This window comes from Planococcus citri, chromosome 1, assembly GCF_950023065.1.
Source record: "Planococcus citri chromosome 1, ihPlaCitr1.1, whole genome shotgun sequence".
NCBI classification, from domain to species: Eukaryota; Metazoa; Arthropoda; class Insecta; order Hemiptera; family Pseudococcidae; genus Planococcus; species Planococcus citri.
Genome location: NC_088677.1, coordinates 6366283 through 6382368, shown reverse-complemented (window position 1 = coordinate 6382368; position 16086 = coordinate 6366283). Strand labels below are relative to the sequence as shown.

At 36.7% G+C, this 16086-nt stretch overlaps 1 protein-coding gene across 4 annotated transcripts in view; it reads left to right on the top strand.

Annotated features, from left to right (window-relative positions):
* The window catches only part of krz (kurtz), a 308096-nt gene that overhangs the window by 277695 nt on the left and 14315 nt on the right, over positions 1 to 16086 (top strand). For all 4 annotated transcript variants that reach the window (XM_065365000.1, XM_065364990.1, XM_065365016.1 and 1 more), the window contains 3 exons: positions 6067 to 6202; positions 6569 to 6653; positions 6776 to 6848. In XM_065365000.1, coding sequence (XP_065221072.1) covers positions 6067 to 6202; positions 6569 to 6653; positions 6776 to 6848 — 294 coding nt within the window. The remainder of the gene's footprint in view (positions 1 to 6066; positions 6203 to 6568; positions 6654 to 6775; positions 6849 to 16086) is intronic.

The window sequence follows — 16086 nt, the reverse complement described above, 5'->3', positions numbered from 1 at the left end:
ACGTTAGCATCAGGCGAGCATGTATGAAGTGAAGTAAAAGCTAGCTGAGATATGCGAGAATATTGCTTGAACTGTCCTAGCATAGAATTGCGAGCAAGTATCCGCCAGTAATACGCTAGCATAAGGCGAGCAAGTTAAAGTGAAGTAAAAGCTAGCTGAGAGTCGCTGGAAAACAGCTCGAAAATTGCTAGAATTGAATTTGCTAGCGAAAAACTGCAAGAAAATCGCTTACTTTTAGCGAGACAATTATTGCTGGCCACAAAAAGCGAGTAAATTGCTAGCAACTTATCAAAACGCGAATAAAACGCTAGCTTTTTGCTAGCATGTGGTCAACTGGGCGTCGTCGTTCATCGATCGTCATAGGTACCTACCTATATACGTTGTATATGGTATATGCCATGCTATTTCCTAGGTGCTGATGCGTACCACTAAACTATATAATTCATCGAAGGTGCACGTTCACTGTGCTCAGTTCACCCATTCTATACGTAGGTAGGTAGGTAGGTAGGTAGGTACATCTACATCGCATCCCGAAGTTACCTATTCGCTTTTAGTACGCCCGCCAAGTACTATAAATTTGCAATTGGAAATTAAATTACGCGACAGTCGGAAATTCGCTCGCGATATTCGTCTTCCTCGTCTCTTGTCTCTGTTCGCGTTGATGCTGTGGTTGATGTACGAGTGTGTGTGTGTATGTGTGTGTTGACGATGATGAAACACAAATGGTATCACCTTCCTACTTCGTGCTGACGTTTTACAAATTGCATACTCGGTTGAAATTGTATTATATGTGGTGGGGTTTTGGGGACACGATCAGAATGGCGCTGAATAGATGCTGGAAAAAAATACATTTTTTGGCTTTAATTGTCAAAAAGTCTCATTTATTTCCAAAAACTTGTTTTAATTTTTAATATTTTACAAAAAATTCAATAAAGTCTGTTTTTTTTTCAATAATAATTGCCTGAAAGTTGTTTAGCTTTTTTTCAAGAAATTGTGGAAAAAGCTGCCTTTTGCCAAAATTCATCGAAGTCTTGCTACTGGTGAAAAATTTCCAAAAATGTCGTGTTTCTGCTAGCCACTTCTCAAAGTTTTCATTTTTTGCGAAAAAATCCAAAAATTGTCATTTTTTCAAAAAATTGATCAAAAGTTTAGTTTTTTGTTTAAAAATGCCTAAAAGTTCATCTTTTTCCCAAAAAACTGTCAAAAAAGCTGCCTTTTGCCAACATTCATTGAAGTCTTGCTCTTGGTGAAAAATTTCCAAAAATGTCTGTTTTTGCTAGCAACTTCTCAAAATTTTCATTTTTTGCAAAAAAATCCAAAAGTGTCACTTTTTTCAAAAAATTGATCAAAAGTTTGGTTTTTTATTTAAAACTGCCCGAAAGTCTTGTTTTTTTCCTCAAAAAATTGTAAAAAGGCCTTGTCTTCCTTTCGTAAGACACTTTCCCCAAATTTTTTTAAAATTATCAAAGTCTCGATTTCGGCCAAAGATCGCAAAAAATGTATTATTTTTGGCAAAAACAGCTGAAAATTTTCATTTTTCTCTAAAAGTTGCCCTAAATTTTCACGTTTTGTCCAAAATTGCTCAAAAGTGCCCAAAAATTCCGTTTGTCCTCAAAAAAGTTGTACGTAGAAAAGTTCTGATTCACGTTTTCAAAAGTCTCGTTTTCGCCCAAAATTTGCTATAAGGAGCTGCCTTCTGTTGAGTTTCGGCTCTACAATTTCCGAAAAGTTTCGTAGTCCGGAATATGACAATAGGTGTAATTGCACCCCCCCTGCCAATCCTCCGGGACAACTTTTTTCTTAAAGGGGACATCCTAAGGAACATTTTAAAGCAAACTTGCCCGAAAAAAGTTGGTCTTACTTACAAAATGGCGGCCATTTTGATTGACAGGTCAGCCGAAATCGCAGATTTTACGTTTCAACATAGGACTTGCACGAAATTTTTCAAACTTTACAAAGGTAGATCGAAAGTTCATGCAAAAATTTATCACCTGTCAAAATTTCAAGTGCTAAAGTGCGTTTTTCGATTTTTGGTGAATTTTTGAAAATTGAATTTAGGCCAAAAATGAGGGGAAAAATCAAAATTTTACCAAATTGACCAAAAAAGCTAAAATTTGGGATATACCCTATTTTCGACATGCCAAATCGATTGGAAACGGTTTCAACCCGGTTTTGAGCAGTTCTGGAGCCTCCAGCAGATTTTTGAAACTCGAAATTCCCACAAAATGTCATCAAATTGGAGTTGTAAAGCTGAAATTTATTCTAAAAACTAATTTCAATACGCTACGAAGTACTGCAGGTGAATTTCAAGTCGTTTTGGAGCCTCCAGCGACTTTTTGAAAATTCCTGAAGCTTCCAGCAGATGTTTGAAACTTTAAATTTTTACAAAATTCAATCAAATGGAGATGGAAAGCTGAAATTTAACACCGTTTGAAGACGATTTCAGGTGGGTTCAAGTCATTTTACGGCCTTCAGCGATTTTTTTGAAAATTACTGGAGCCTCCAGTAGATTTTTGAAACTTGAAATTTCCCCAAAATTTCATTAAACTGAGATGGAGAGTCGAAATTCATTCTGCAAACTAATTTCAATACGCTACGAAGTTGACTGCTGGTGGATTTCAAGTCGTTTTGGAGCCTCCAGCGACCTTTTGAAAGCTTGTATGGCGTTTTTTTGGGAAATTGAAATTTCCTAAAAGTAGCTGGAAGCTTCAAAACCATTTTAAACCACCATGTAGTCTGCGAAGTAAATTTCAGCTTGTCAACTGCATTTGATAAATTAATATTTCGGGGATTTCAAGTTTCAAAAATTTACTGGAGAGGCTCCAGTAATTTTCAAAAAAATCGCTGGAGGCTCTAAAATGACTTAAACCCACCCGAAGTCGTCTTCATAGCGTATTGAAATTAGTTTGCAGAATGAATTTCGACTCTCCATCTCCATTTGATGAAATTTTGTGAAAATTTGAAGTTTCAAAAATCTGCTGGAGGCTCCAGTAATTTTCAAAAAAGTCGCTGGAAGCTCTAGAATGACTTGAACCCACCTGAAGTCGTCTTCAGGGGGTGATAAAATTGGAGTTTAGAGTAAATTTCTTCTTTCCATCACCATTCGATGAAATTTTGTGAAAATTCAAAGTTTCAAAAATCTGCTGGAGGCTCCAGTCATTTTCAAAAAAAGTCGCTGGAGGCCCTAAAATTACTTGAGCCCACCTGAAGTTGTCTTCAGAGGGTGTTAAAATTGGAGTGTAGAGTAAATTTAAGCTTTTCATCTCCATTTTGATGAAATTTTGTGAAAATTTAAAGTTTCAAAAATCTGCTGGAGGCTTCAGGAATTTTCAAAAAGTCGCCGGAGGCTCCAAAACGACTTGAAATTCACCTGCAGTACTTCGTAGCGTATTGAAATTAGTTTTCAGAATAAATTTCAGCTTTACGACTACAATTTGATGGAATTTTGCGGGAATTTCGAGTTTCAAAAATCTGCTGGAGGCTCCAGAACTGCTCAAAACGGGTTGAAACCGTTTCCAATCGATTTGGCATGTCGAAAATAGGGTATATCCCAAATTTCAGCTTTCTTGGTCAATTTGGTAAAATTTTGATTTTTTCACTCATTTTTGGCCTAAATTGAATTTTTCCAAAAACTAATTTCAATACGCTACGAAGTACTGCAGGTAAATTTCATGTCGCTTTAGGATGTCCCCTTTAAGAAAAAAGTTGTCCCGGAGGATCGGCGGGGGCGGGGGGAGGGTGCAATTACTCTTATTGTCATATGCCGGACTAAGAATATTTTGGCAAAAATACGCGTCAAAATTAAATTTTAGAAAAAATCTAAAATTCCTATCAGAACATTCTTTGAGGATTTTCGAAAAATTATAAGCCCACAATTGAGGAGCTACATGAAAAAGGGGCCTTGGTCAATTTTTTTTCCACTGATTTTTACAAGTCCATAAAATGTACGTACTTAGAAATTTTTTCTGCAAGGAGAAATTTTCCATTTTTTTTTCATTTCTTGGAAGAACACTTCAATATCACTGAATATGGTAAAATTAATAAAAAAAAATTTTAATACATTCAAAATTGTAAAAGAAAAAAAAAACAAAAAAATGACTAAGGCCCATTTTCCATGGAACCCCTCAATTGGGTCGTGATTTTCGGGATTTTTAAAATAGATGTCGTGTCATTGTGATCCTTCAAAATTGGTTAAAATTTGATGATGAATTCAAATTTTTAACGAAGATATTTTTATTGAGCATTTTTGAAAATTCAAAGCTCAAAATTGAGTGGTAATTTTTGAAATTTTTGAAAATACATACGAAAATTTATTAAAATTTTGCGAGAATTTCAAATATTTCTTCAAAAATTTGTTGAGCATTTTTGAAAAGTTATAATCCCAAAATTGGGTCGTGTTTTTCGAGATTTTTGACTAATGTGTCAGGCGACTAATATAGATGAGTCGAAATTTCGACGAAAAATTGAAAATTTTCATCGGTACTTTATTTTAGATTTTTTGAAAAATTTTGAGCCCAAAATTGGGCCATGATTTTTGGGATTTTCAAGAAAGTCATGCGACCCATCGAGTTGGGAGGGGATGGGAGGGGGGGTAGGGCAGAGAAGTGCACCTAACCTCCTTCGATATTTTTTTTTCGAGATAATTTTGGAGTTGTCAGTGTTTCTGATTTGAAATCCATAGTTCATTTTTTTGAATTGCATTTTTATTTTTTCAATGAAAGGCTGGTCTAACTTTGTGGGTTAAAAAACATGCATTTTCATACAATAGACCGGTTCATGGTGAGATATTCGGTTTTAATAAGCGTACGGGTACAGCGTGAATTTAACTAATATTTCGTAGTCGAAGCGTTTTTTCTTTCGTTGTGTGAGGGTTCACCGGGTTCACCGGGACAACTTTTGCATAGAAAAACAATGCTTAGACACCCACTATAATTCACACAACACTCGTACGCGAACGGGTCTATTAAATACCAAGTCAAGTAGCATATCAGGAAGCCTTCGTCTGTAGGACTATATTATATGAAATGAAGCATCTTGTAGTCGTGTCTCGGCTTAAATTAAACCATTCTCGGAGCTCTCTCGCTGAAATTAGGTACCTGGCTGGAAATTAGTCGGCTACGAGTAATTTCCTCGCGACGAGCAGGTACATACATTCGCACGAATTTAATTTGTAAAAGTGCTCTTCCGTGCGAAAGGCGCCGCGAGCGAAGGTGTCTGTGGCGTCCACGTTTGTCAAAATTCCGTACTAATACTTACCTGTGTATGTAGAAGTGTACGTGACGATGAGTCGATGAAGGTGCTGTGGTATTACGACGATGGCAGCGATGACGCGGAAAGATTTCAGCTCGAATTGCTTCCTGGTCGAGTAAAAAAAAAAAAAAAAACGAACGTGAAAACAAGCTTTTTTGACAATCGCGTTAATGTTCTCGCCATTAACGAGGTGAAAAAGGATAAAGCTGGAGCAACCGTGTGCTATAAGTTGATTCGTTGAAGTTGGGTTATATTTCACTTCCATTTACTGTGCACGACGCTTTCAAAAATAATTCTAAAAACCACGATTCGATTTTGAGCTCAAAATTCATCAAAAATGTTGAAAAATTTGCACTTGTAGCGAAATTCTCATCCATTTTTGAGAGGTCGCGCGATGCGTCCAAAAATTTCAAAAATCATGACCCAATTTTTGGCTCAAAATTTTTTTAAAATGCTGTAAAGAATATTTTCTTTGATGTAGTTGAATTTCTGGCTAAATTTTACCCCATTTTGATAGGTCGGAAGGCCACTGTTGAATAATTCTACGACGGTTCATTTTTACCCCCCCCCCCAGGGGTGCGACTTTGTAATTCAACTGTGCTTTATTGTGTGGGTAATTTTTCGGGAATTTTGGTTCAAATTTTTCTCAAAATGGAGAGTACGAAATACACAGCTGTTGATTGTGTTCAAGAGGACTAATGAAGAGTACCCCACATTCGTCAATTTTCTCTGTTTTTTTGTTTCTCGTTTATTTATTTTGTCTCGTACTTCGATGATAATACAAAACTGAAAAAATGTCTTATTTCTCTGTTTCAGAAATTCAGTAAGATTAGCGATTAGAAAAATAATGTACGCGCCCAGCAAACAAGGCGAACAACCGTCCATCGAAGTTAGCAAAGAATTCGTCATGAGTCCGAATAAATTACATTTGGAAGCATCTTTAGATAAAGAGGTTGGTACTCGTATTATACTCTTCGTACTTTTACGTAAACGTAAGTTTTACTATATTTTGCTAGAGTGTTAAGCGAATTAAAGACCAAGAAGTAACAGAAATTTAGGTAGGTACTCGAAAACATCGCTACAGTAACGATGATAAATACACTATAACTTATTGTCTGTATACTTTCTTGTACAAAGTGTATCTACGAAGCTTTTTACGACTCGACTAACACTCAATTTACAGTAATTACACGGTACTGTAGAGTCCTACTAGTACGAGTACACTGGCTGGCTGGCTGGCTAGGGCTGTATATGTTTATGTAATACTTACTCGTACTTACTACGTTTGTATTTTGTTTGCATGTGCGGCGCGGAGCAGTTATATTACCACGGAGAAAGCATTAACGTTAACGTGCACATAGCAAATAATTCCAACAGAACGGTTAAAAGAGTTAAAGTTTCCGGTAAGTCTATGAGAGAATGGGTATGATAGGAAGTATCCATTTTTCTACCCTGTAGTACGTATACGGTCAAGATGCCAAGGTTGACTGATTTGTTAATTATCGTGTGTTATTTTTACTTACAGTTAGACAATTCGCCGATATTTGTATTTTTTCGATGGCCCAATACAAATGTACAGTAGCTGAAGTTGAGAGCGAGTAAGTTGATTGAATTTTTATGATTTTTTGTGTTACGAGTAGATAATAATTGCATATACCACGTAAATTAGTGTTGATTGTTGAACTTAGGGTTCGGTTTTGGTCCCATTTCATATCTTGTCTATGAGATTGGTTTATTTTGTCTCTGGTTCGTGGAGTTTCAAATATGGGCTGCTTTACAAAAGCACATTTTTCAATGGAAGGGGGGGTGGCGGAGCAACTGACCCAATATTACTATCAGAGCTAACATTTACATTAGTCACTTTTCCAACTATCCACTCTCCTCTAGGACAAAATTTTTATCAATTTATCACTTTCGATTAGTACAATATCTCCTACATTAGGAACTACATCTACGACATTTTTCATTTGTTTCATACTAATATTATGTTCACAAAGACTATTAGGTAAATACTGAAATTTCCAAACATTCCAAAATTGATCAATTAGGCATTGATACATTATTACCATCATTTTCATCCACATATTATATGTACTATCCAGTGTAGCACTGGCGATGCCAAAGCAGATGGAAAAGACAATATCACTAATCTGTCACTTGCTAACAATGCCAACACGACATTTGTCAACACCAATATCAATGCATGACGAGTGAGAAGTTGATATCAAAATCGACTGTTGTCTCCCTTCATTGTTTTCTCGACAAGGTCTTGACACTGCTGTCATTTTTTTGAGCGTAAAAGTGGTAAATTTTAAATGTGCAAAATGTGCCCAATACTCTTTTTTGATTCAAGTAAAATTAATCTCAAACATATTCCTCACTAAAAAAAATTTCCCATTGCTGCTGTTGACAAGAGAGGTCTTGAATGAATATTCAGTCCATTTTATTCTGGACTTGGAAATTTTTTCTCATTGTGTTGTCAACTCGGAAATCAACAAAATTATGTTGGCAACACCTAAAAATTTCTAAAGATATTCTATAGATCTAGTAATTGACATCAACTTCCTCATCAATATTAACCAGACGGTTGATGTCAATTATAAGATCTACAGAAGTATCTGCTCAATGACAACATCGTGTAGATACTTTTGTAGACCTTAAAATCAATACTGAAATTGAAGACATCTTGCAGATAGTTGATGTCAATTATAAGATCAATGAAAGTAACTACATACATATAAGATCAAAATTTTGTAGTTACTTTTGTCAATCTTATAGTCAAAATTAACTTGGGATCAACAAGATGACCTGAATTTTGATATTGATCCAAGGTCCAGGTATAAAGTTATTAAAGCCCAGAACAATGTTGTTAGTTGTTACAGCGACATTGCTTAGAAGTTGTTAACGATACTGTTGGTAACAGGTTTTTCTTATCAGCGAATTATTCACATCACTTTCTAACAAGTTTATTTGAAGCGATGTCATTAGTATTGCTTTTGGAATCGCTATTGCTATCGCTTTTGGATACTGACTCACACACACAGTGCTCATATATAGGTACTCTGCGTACTGTTAGAATGTCAGTGTACCTGTCATAGGTCAGTAGGGAAGGGAGGGACGCCAATCCTTTTTGGAAAGCGTGCACAACCAATCAAGCATTTGTACAACAGATAAGGATTTCATTGGCAATGCTAAGTGATGCAAAAGCAATACTGAGATAATCGTTTTATAAAAAGTGATTGTAACAACTAACAGGTTTGGGTTTCATTTGGCAATACCGATTACTAACAGGTATCGCTTTTAAGCGATTCAATAGTTGTTATAACTACATCACCAATGACATCATTCCAAGCTTTAAAAGGTATCTACAACACATTAAAGTCTTGCAGATGATTGTAGATAGAATTGTAGACAGTGATGATGACCATCAACATTTCCATCATAACTTTTGAAAATAGTGTTACTTACAGTAAAAGCTTGTTATAACACTTTTAGTTATAACACTGATTTTTTTATAACGCTAATTTCCTCCAGTCCCTAGACAATCCCATTTGAACCAATGTAAAATTGATTGCGATATAACACTCATGAGCGATAATAAATTGCGTTTTAATGCTCTAAAGTTCAGGAAAAATATTTTTTTCATGATGATATATCAAAAAACCTATTTTTTGAGAGAAAAAAGCTTACTTTCATGCAAAAATTCTCACTTTATGAAAATTTTGGCTGCATCAACAGTTTTTTTTGCAATTTTTGCAGTTTTGATTTTTAAAAAAGTAAAAGAAAAAACATTTATGGCACCATTCAGCCAAAAAATCTGTTTTTCAATTTTCAACAGTTTCAGTTTGAACAAACAAGTAAAATTATTTTTGATTTTGGCTTTTAAAAAAAAAGTAAGATTTTTGATAACTTTATGAACTTTAATAGATGCTAGATTACAGTTCTTACAAACAAAAAGCAGGTAGGTAAGTATTAGAGCTGAAAACAGTTACGCTACCCGCTTACCAGTATCTGGTTAAAATACTGGCTAAACCCGCTAGTGGTTGTATCGGGTTGATTCGGTTAGAGATAGTAGCGTATAGCGAGTACAACCCGAATGTTTTCGCACTTGGTCTGCGCACCCCCCCCCCCAAATTTGATAATGCGTAAGTGGGAGGAGTTACGCTTCGACACCTGTTGTTCGTATGTGTGATTGACGTTTGACATGATTGATGACAATGATGATGTCATGCCGGTACACCAGCTACGCATTCAATGCGCTACTAGTTATATCCTGAACCGGTGAGACATTTTTTCAATTCGCTACCTGCTACTACTGAGTAGCGAGAATTTACGATACTGATACGTCCTGAACCGGTGGGACATTTTTTCAATTCGCTACCTGCTACTACTGAGTAGCGAGAATTTACGATACGGATACGATAGTTACCCGCTGTCTGTGAGTACCGTTTTCAGCTCTAGTAAGTATCTAAAGTTTTTACAAAAGAGTAGAATTCTAGATTTTTCATCATAATCTTGAGAAGATGAAAAGTAAAATTTTTCAACATTTTGGTAAGCAACTGATTATGTACTTTTTGGAAAATTTAGAACAAAAAAGCAAGGCTTTTTGAAAATTTTGACCATAGAAAACAGTTTTGTGAAACTGACGTATTTATATTAGATATTAATAGTAGACCTCAAAATCAAGTAAAATTTCAGATTTTTTCATTTCCTACTGGAATAGTTGTTCAAATTTGAACTAAAGTTCACGTTACCACTTCTATCATTATGCTCTTTTTGCTTTAAAACTAGAATTTGTGGTATAACGCTCATCAGCGTTAAAACAAGACTTTAGCTTATAACATGTTTTGGCTTATAATGCTCTTCTTTTTCAGTGTCCCTTGAAGAGAGTTATAACGAGCTTTTACTGTCAATATTTTTGTCAACATCATTGATAATCTTGTCAGTGCTACGCAGAATAGCATGCAAATTGATCACAGAAGTAACTTTGTACAACAGGGTTCATAAATTGATTTTAGGTATTACTTATACATACAATTGAAAATTGTTTTCTTCAGTGACATGTGACATCTTAATAATAGTTATCAACTGTTCATAAAAACCACCATGCCATGGCCCATATTCTGGTAACAATTTCAATTCAATAGAATTATCTTTACAAAAATTTATCACATCATTATCAGAAATTATTTTTCTTCAAAGAATTTTGAAAATTGATTTAGTTATTTTAAATTGAGAAGCGTTATCAGTTATCACTGATTACAAATTTAGGCATTGTACATAATGCAATTATGAAAAGCGAGTTAAAATTCATAAGTTGACATATCATCTAACAGCTCTAAATGAGTCACACGAGTAATCATACAAACTAAAATACTAACAAATACTTTTTTTGAACTGAGTTATTGTTAACGTATAAAGTACTGTAGTGGGGACTAGGGACTCCTGGTTACCTACCTAGTGGGGTAATTATGCCCAGGCTGGCGGTAAGCTAACTAGATTAGCGCCCTCTGGTGAATTCGTTCCATCTAGAGGTAGACCCTGCCGAAAGCTCCTGCCTCTGTTCAGTTCTTTTATATATCTTGACATAGCAGCTTTTACACTGGCCGCTTTCCGTCTATAAGAGAACGCTCAGCAGAATAATACATTGTATTGTATCGTGTCACCCGTATGACCGTGTGACCATTTACCTGTATATAGAGGTCTGTGCCGACAGAAAAACAGCGGCGGCGGCGTGAATCGGCGCGCCGGCGCGGCACTCTACGCCGATGAAACAGGGCTCAAAGTAGGATGAAAAATGAAAACACTGAATTTCCTCGGTTAATTGTTATGTGAGCTCTAAAAAGTGAATTTTTTTCAGGATAAGAAATGTTCCTCAAAAAACATCAATTTCTAATTTTTCTATAAAATACAAAAAAGTGACTAAAATCAATGAAAAAGATTAAAATCAGCGAAAAAATAGCCCAACGCCGACTCACGCCGCCGGGAAATCATCGGCGGCGGCGGCGGCGGCCGGCGGCGCGCCACCATGAATTATTTTCGGCGGCGGCGAGTCAGCCCCTCAGAAATTCATCGGCGGCGGCGGCGTGGGTCGGCGGTGCAGACCTCTACCTGTATACTGAATAAACGTTACATGAACAGTGCTATGCCTCTTCATTAGTCTATTGGTATATGGGTCCCTAATTACTTGTTGGGTCTGACGTAGTATCACCAAGTTAGTGGTGCCCCCAGGAGTGGATAACGCAGGGAATGGCGCCACTCAGTGGTGTAAGTAAGATTTCCCCCCAACAGTACCACACTTAGCGGTATCACAACAGGGAAATGGACAAGGAAAATATGCCAATTTTGTCAATTGATCATATGCATATGGCATATAAACATTTTAATTTTCTGTTTTGCATTTTTGGGGGCTCAAATGTAATTTTTTTATTTTAAATAAATTCCAAAAATTGAAAAAAAAATCCTAAAATTACCTAGGTATCCAAAAGTAGGTATTGCTTTTGCCAAAAATTGCCAAAAAGTCTCCCTTTTTTATAAATTGACATAAAATTTGTCGATTTTTAAAATAGTGGGTAAGGATTGTCGTATTTTGCAAAAAAAATTCCAAAAAGGGCATTTTTTTCTCATAATTGTCCAGAATTTTGAATTTTTTGATCAAAATAGCAAAAATAGTGTGCCTACCTATTTTTCCATTTTTTTTTATTTTTTATTTTTTTTTATCAAGTCCTACTCTGAAATTCTCAAAGTCTCGCTTCTCTCCAAAAATTGACAAAAATTCTCGTTTTTTGAAAAATGTATAAAAATTTCCAGGTTCTTGGAAAAATTTCCGGTAATTGTTACTTTTTGCAGAAAATTCCAAAATATCCCACTTTTCATTCAAAATTGTCTAAAATTCTCGCTTTTTGGACCAAAATTTCAAAAAATATTTTTTTTCCAGGGGGTTTTCATGAATTGCATCCAACTTTCGCGATACATACACTCAAGCTCCCCGAATCTTACATTATCTCCCCGATGGCGAGTCGAATTGTCCATTTTTAATCGAAGAATGCTGCTATATTCATCAATTTCATCATAAATTACAGCCGAGTAAATTAAAATGATTGGACAGATGTTCCATTTAACTCAAGGAAATTGCCGCAGTAACGGAAGCAGTTTCGGTATATAGCAAAATCCGCAACCCTTTCTTTCATTTAACCATTGATTACAGCAGCGTATAGCCTTTGGGCACACTTTTAGACTCTCGGTATGCGGTTTTAGAAAGACACCGCAGCCGCATCCGCAGCAGTTGCTGCCACCGCAGCTTGAAAACATTGCACGAATAGGTAAGGGTTGAAAAGGAAACGAGCAGTGGGGTCTCTGTTGGAATATTCTGAATTTCAGACTTTCAATCTCTTTATTGTATGTGCAATACTCACGAAGCTGGCTGTATTTATTTTTAATTTATCATCAAATAAAGCGCGCAGTAATAAAGACTTCAAAATTGTAAAAATGTAAAAATGACAGGGAAAAGTTGCTCTTTAGGTTTCTATCGTTGAAAAAAAAATCAGAAATTAATTCCAGATGTAATTAGACTTCTCTCTATATATATATATGTTATCGTTTCACGATGCAAGCAAAAGTAAAGAGGCTGGTAAGTTAAAAGCTTCGATGATTTTATCGACACGAGAAGCTTTTACTTTAACGTACAGTTGGGCGGATGCTGAGAAATGAAAAGCTAAAAATGAAGGGTTTACGTTACGTTTATAGAGAAGATGAAGTGTTTTCACAACAACAGAGACAGAAAGTAAACTCAAGAGAGAAAGAGAAACAGAGATAGATAGATAGAGAAAGAGAACCTCGTGAAAATTATTTTTCAATCGAAACAACGCTAACGTTGAAGCCCGCAACTCGACGTCGACGTTTTAATCGACCTCCGACAAGTGTTTGAATTCCATTTAAATGGACCGTAAATTTAAAAGCGTGTATTTCTCGATCCACTGTTGTTTGGTCGTCGTTATAGGTGGTATTATTATTATCGAAAAATATGTACCTACTACCACCTACCGACTCCACCAAGTCCTAGTGTAGTACCTACTTCGTTTCCGAAGGCAATTTATTTTTCTACAAACAAAACCAAATGAAATGAAACATCCATTGCCAGCGTCAGAGCGCCATATTATTGTGGCGTTTTATTTTTATTATTTTTTTCCCTTTTTGTTTTTTCAAATGAAACGGATATCGAAAAATTGGACGAGATAATGAACCGCCGTAAATGGAACGAAATTGCGAATAAAATATTTTTTATATCGAGTGTTTCGTTTTATACTCGTGTTTTGTTGAGGCTAACGAAGAATTCGACCTTAGACGAAATGCGTATTTGTGGATTGATTTGCCGATCTCGAGATGTTTGGGGGTGGATTTCTCGCTGTAATGTTCCATTTTACTATAGAAAGCGGTCTAAAAACCACCCAAAAGGGCCCGTAATTTTGAAAAGTGAAGGTTACAGTTTTTATCAAAGTTTCAGAGGGGCTTTAAAAAAAACTGAATTTTTTAAAAAAAACGTTGAAGAAAATAAAACATTTTAATGTAGAAAAAAAATGACCAAAAAAACCAAATTTTTTGACAATTTATGGCAACGAATTGAGAATTTTTGCAATTTCGGGCGAAAAAAAAAAACAATTTTTGGCAAAAACCAGGAATTTTTGGGAATAATCATTATTGACCAAAAAATGATACTTTTTAACAATTTCTGGCAAAAAATAAATATACGGGAGGATTGGGAGATTCTTGAAAAAATTGCTGAAAAGTGAAAATTTTTGTAAAAAAGCAACAGCAAGAGTGCAAGACTATGGCAATTTCAAAGGCAGGACACTTTATTAGGTAATTAAGGGCTATAAAATGATACCAATTTTTTAAAATTTCTGTCAAAAAAGCGAGACTGGGATAATTTTTGAAAAAACGTGAGACATTTTGGAATTTTGTCCAAAAAATTAACTTTTTTTCCATGAGGCATAAAATTTTAGAAATTTTTAAAAATGCGAGAATTTTTGAAAATTTTTGGAAAAATGCAATATTTTGAACAATGACCTTGAGAGGTCAGATAGGACAGGACAGGTCAATGACCTTCAGAAGGCAGACAGACGACCATGAGAGGCTAGACTATAGGTATAGGTCAGTGTCCTTGGAAGGCCAGCTAGATGGGTCAATGACCCCCGGTCAGAACAGCAGATAGGTGACCTTGGGAAATAATCCAACGGATGAATCAATGACAAGGCCAAACAGGTGGCGAGACTACATTGAGAAGTGAGACAGATAGTTGAATGACCTTGAGAGACCGGACCGATAACACTGAAAAGTCAGACAGACGGGCAATCACCCTAAGAAATCAGAATTGATAGGTCAATAACCTTCAGAAAACTTACAGACGACCATGACAGGCTAGACATATGTATAGATCAGTGACCTTTGACGGCTAGTCAATGACCTCAAGACACTGTTGAGCAGTCATGCGACCTTGAGAATCTGGACAGACGGGTCAATGACCTTGAGAGGCCAGACAGACAACTCCGAGTAAGTGAGGCAGATGGGCAATGACCCAAAGAAATCAAACACGATAGGTCAATAACCTTCAGAAGACCTACAGACGACCATGTCAACCTAGACCTGTAGGTCAGTGACCTTTGAAGACAAGTCAGATGGATCAACGACCTTAAGACACTGTGGAGCAGTAGTGTGACCTTGAGAATCTGAACCCGACTGACGGGTCAATGTCCTGGTGAGACCAGTAGATAGATAACATTTGGAAATAATCCGACAGATGGGTCAATGACCTTGATAGGGCCAGATAGGCAACTCTGAGAAGTCGGACAGATGGGCAATGACCCTAAGGGATCGGACATGATAGGTCAATAACTTTCGGAAGACATATAGACGACCATGACAGGCTAGACTGATAGGTCAATGACCTTGGAAAGCTAACCAGACGGGTCAATGACCTTTAAGACACTATTTAGCGGTCATGTGACCTTGAGAATCTGGACAGACAGGTCAATGACCCTCGGGCAGACCAGAAGATAGATAACATTGGGAAATTATCCGACAGGTGGGTCAATGACCTTACGAGTCTAGACAGGCAGAGAGAGACAACAGTTAGAAGTAAGATAGATAGGCCAATGACCTTGAAAGACCAGAAAGACAGACTGCATTGAGAATCCAGACAGATAGGTCAATGACCTTGTGAGACCATACATGTGGACCATAGACCTCGAGAAATCAGACAGATGGTCAATGTGTCAATGACCTTACGAGGCCAGACAGGCAGAGAGAGACAACAGTGAGAAGTAAGATAGATAGGTCAATGACCTTGAAAGACCAGAAAGACAGACAGTATTGAGAATCCAGACAGATAGGTCAATGACCTTGTGAGATCATATGTACATGTGGACAGAAGACCTCGAAAAATCAGACAAATGGATCAGTGATCTTGAAGGGTCAGTCGTATGGACGACCTTGGGAGGGGGCAGGCAGACGGGCTAATGACCTTGATAATTCAGACAGACAGTCAGTGACCTTGAAGTGGTAGACGGGTCAGTGACCTTTGATGACAGTCACACGGATGACCTTGGGGAGTCAGAGAGACGTGTCAATGACCTTGGGAAGCCATATGTAGACGACCTTGATGGTCTAGACTAGTATGTCAACAACCTTAGGAGGTCATACAGACGGGTCAATGACCCTACTGGGCTAGACAAGCAGACAGACGGCCTTGGGAAATTGGGCAGATGGGTCAACGACCTTGTGAAGCCAGCCAGATGAGTCAATAAGCTGAAACCCTACACCAATTTTTTTTTTTTTTCA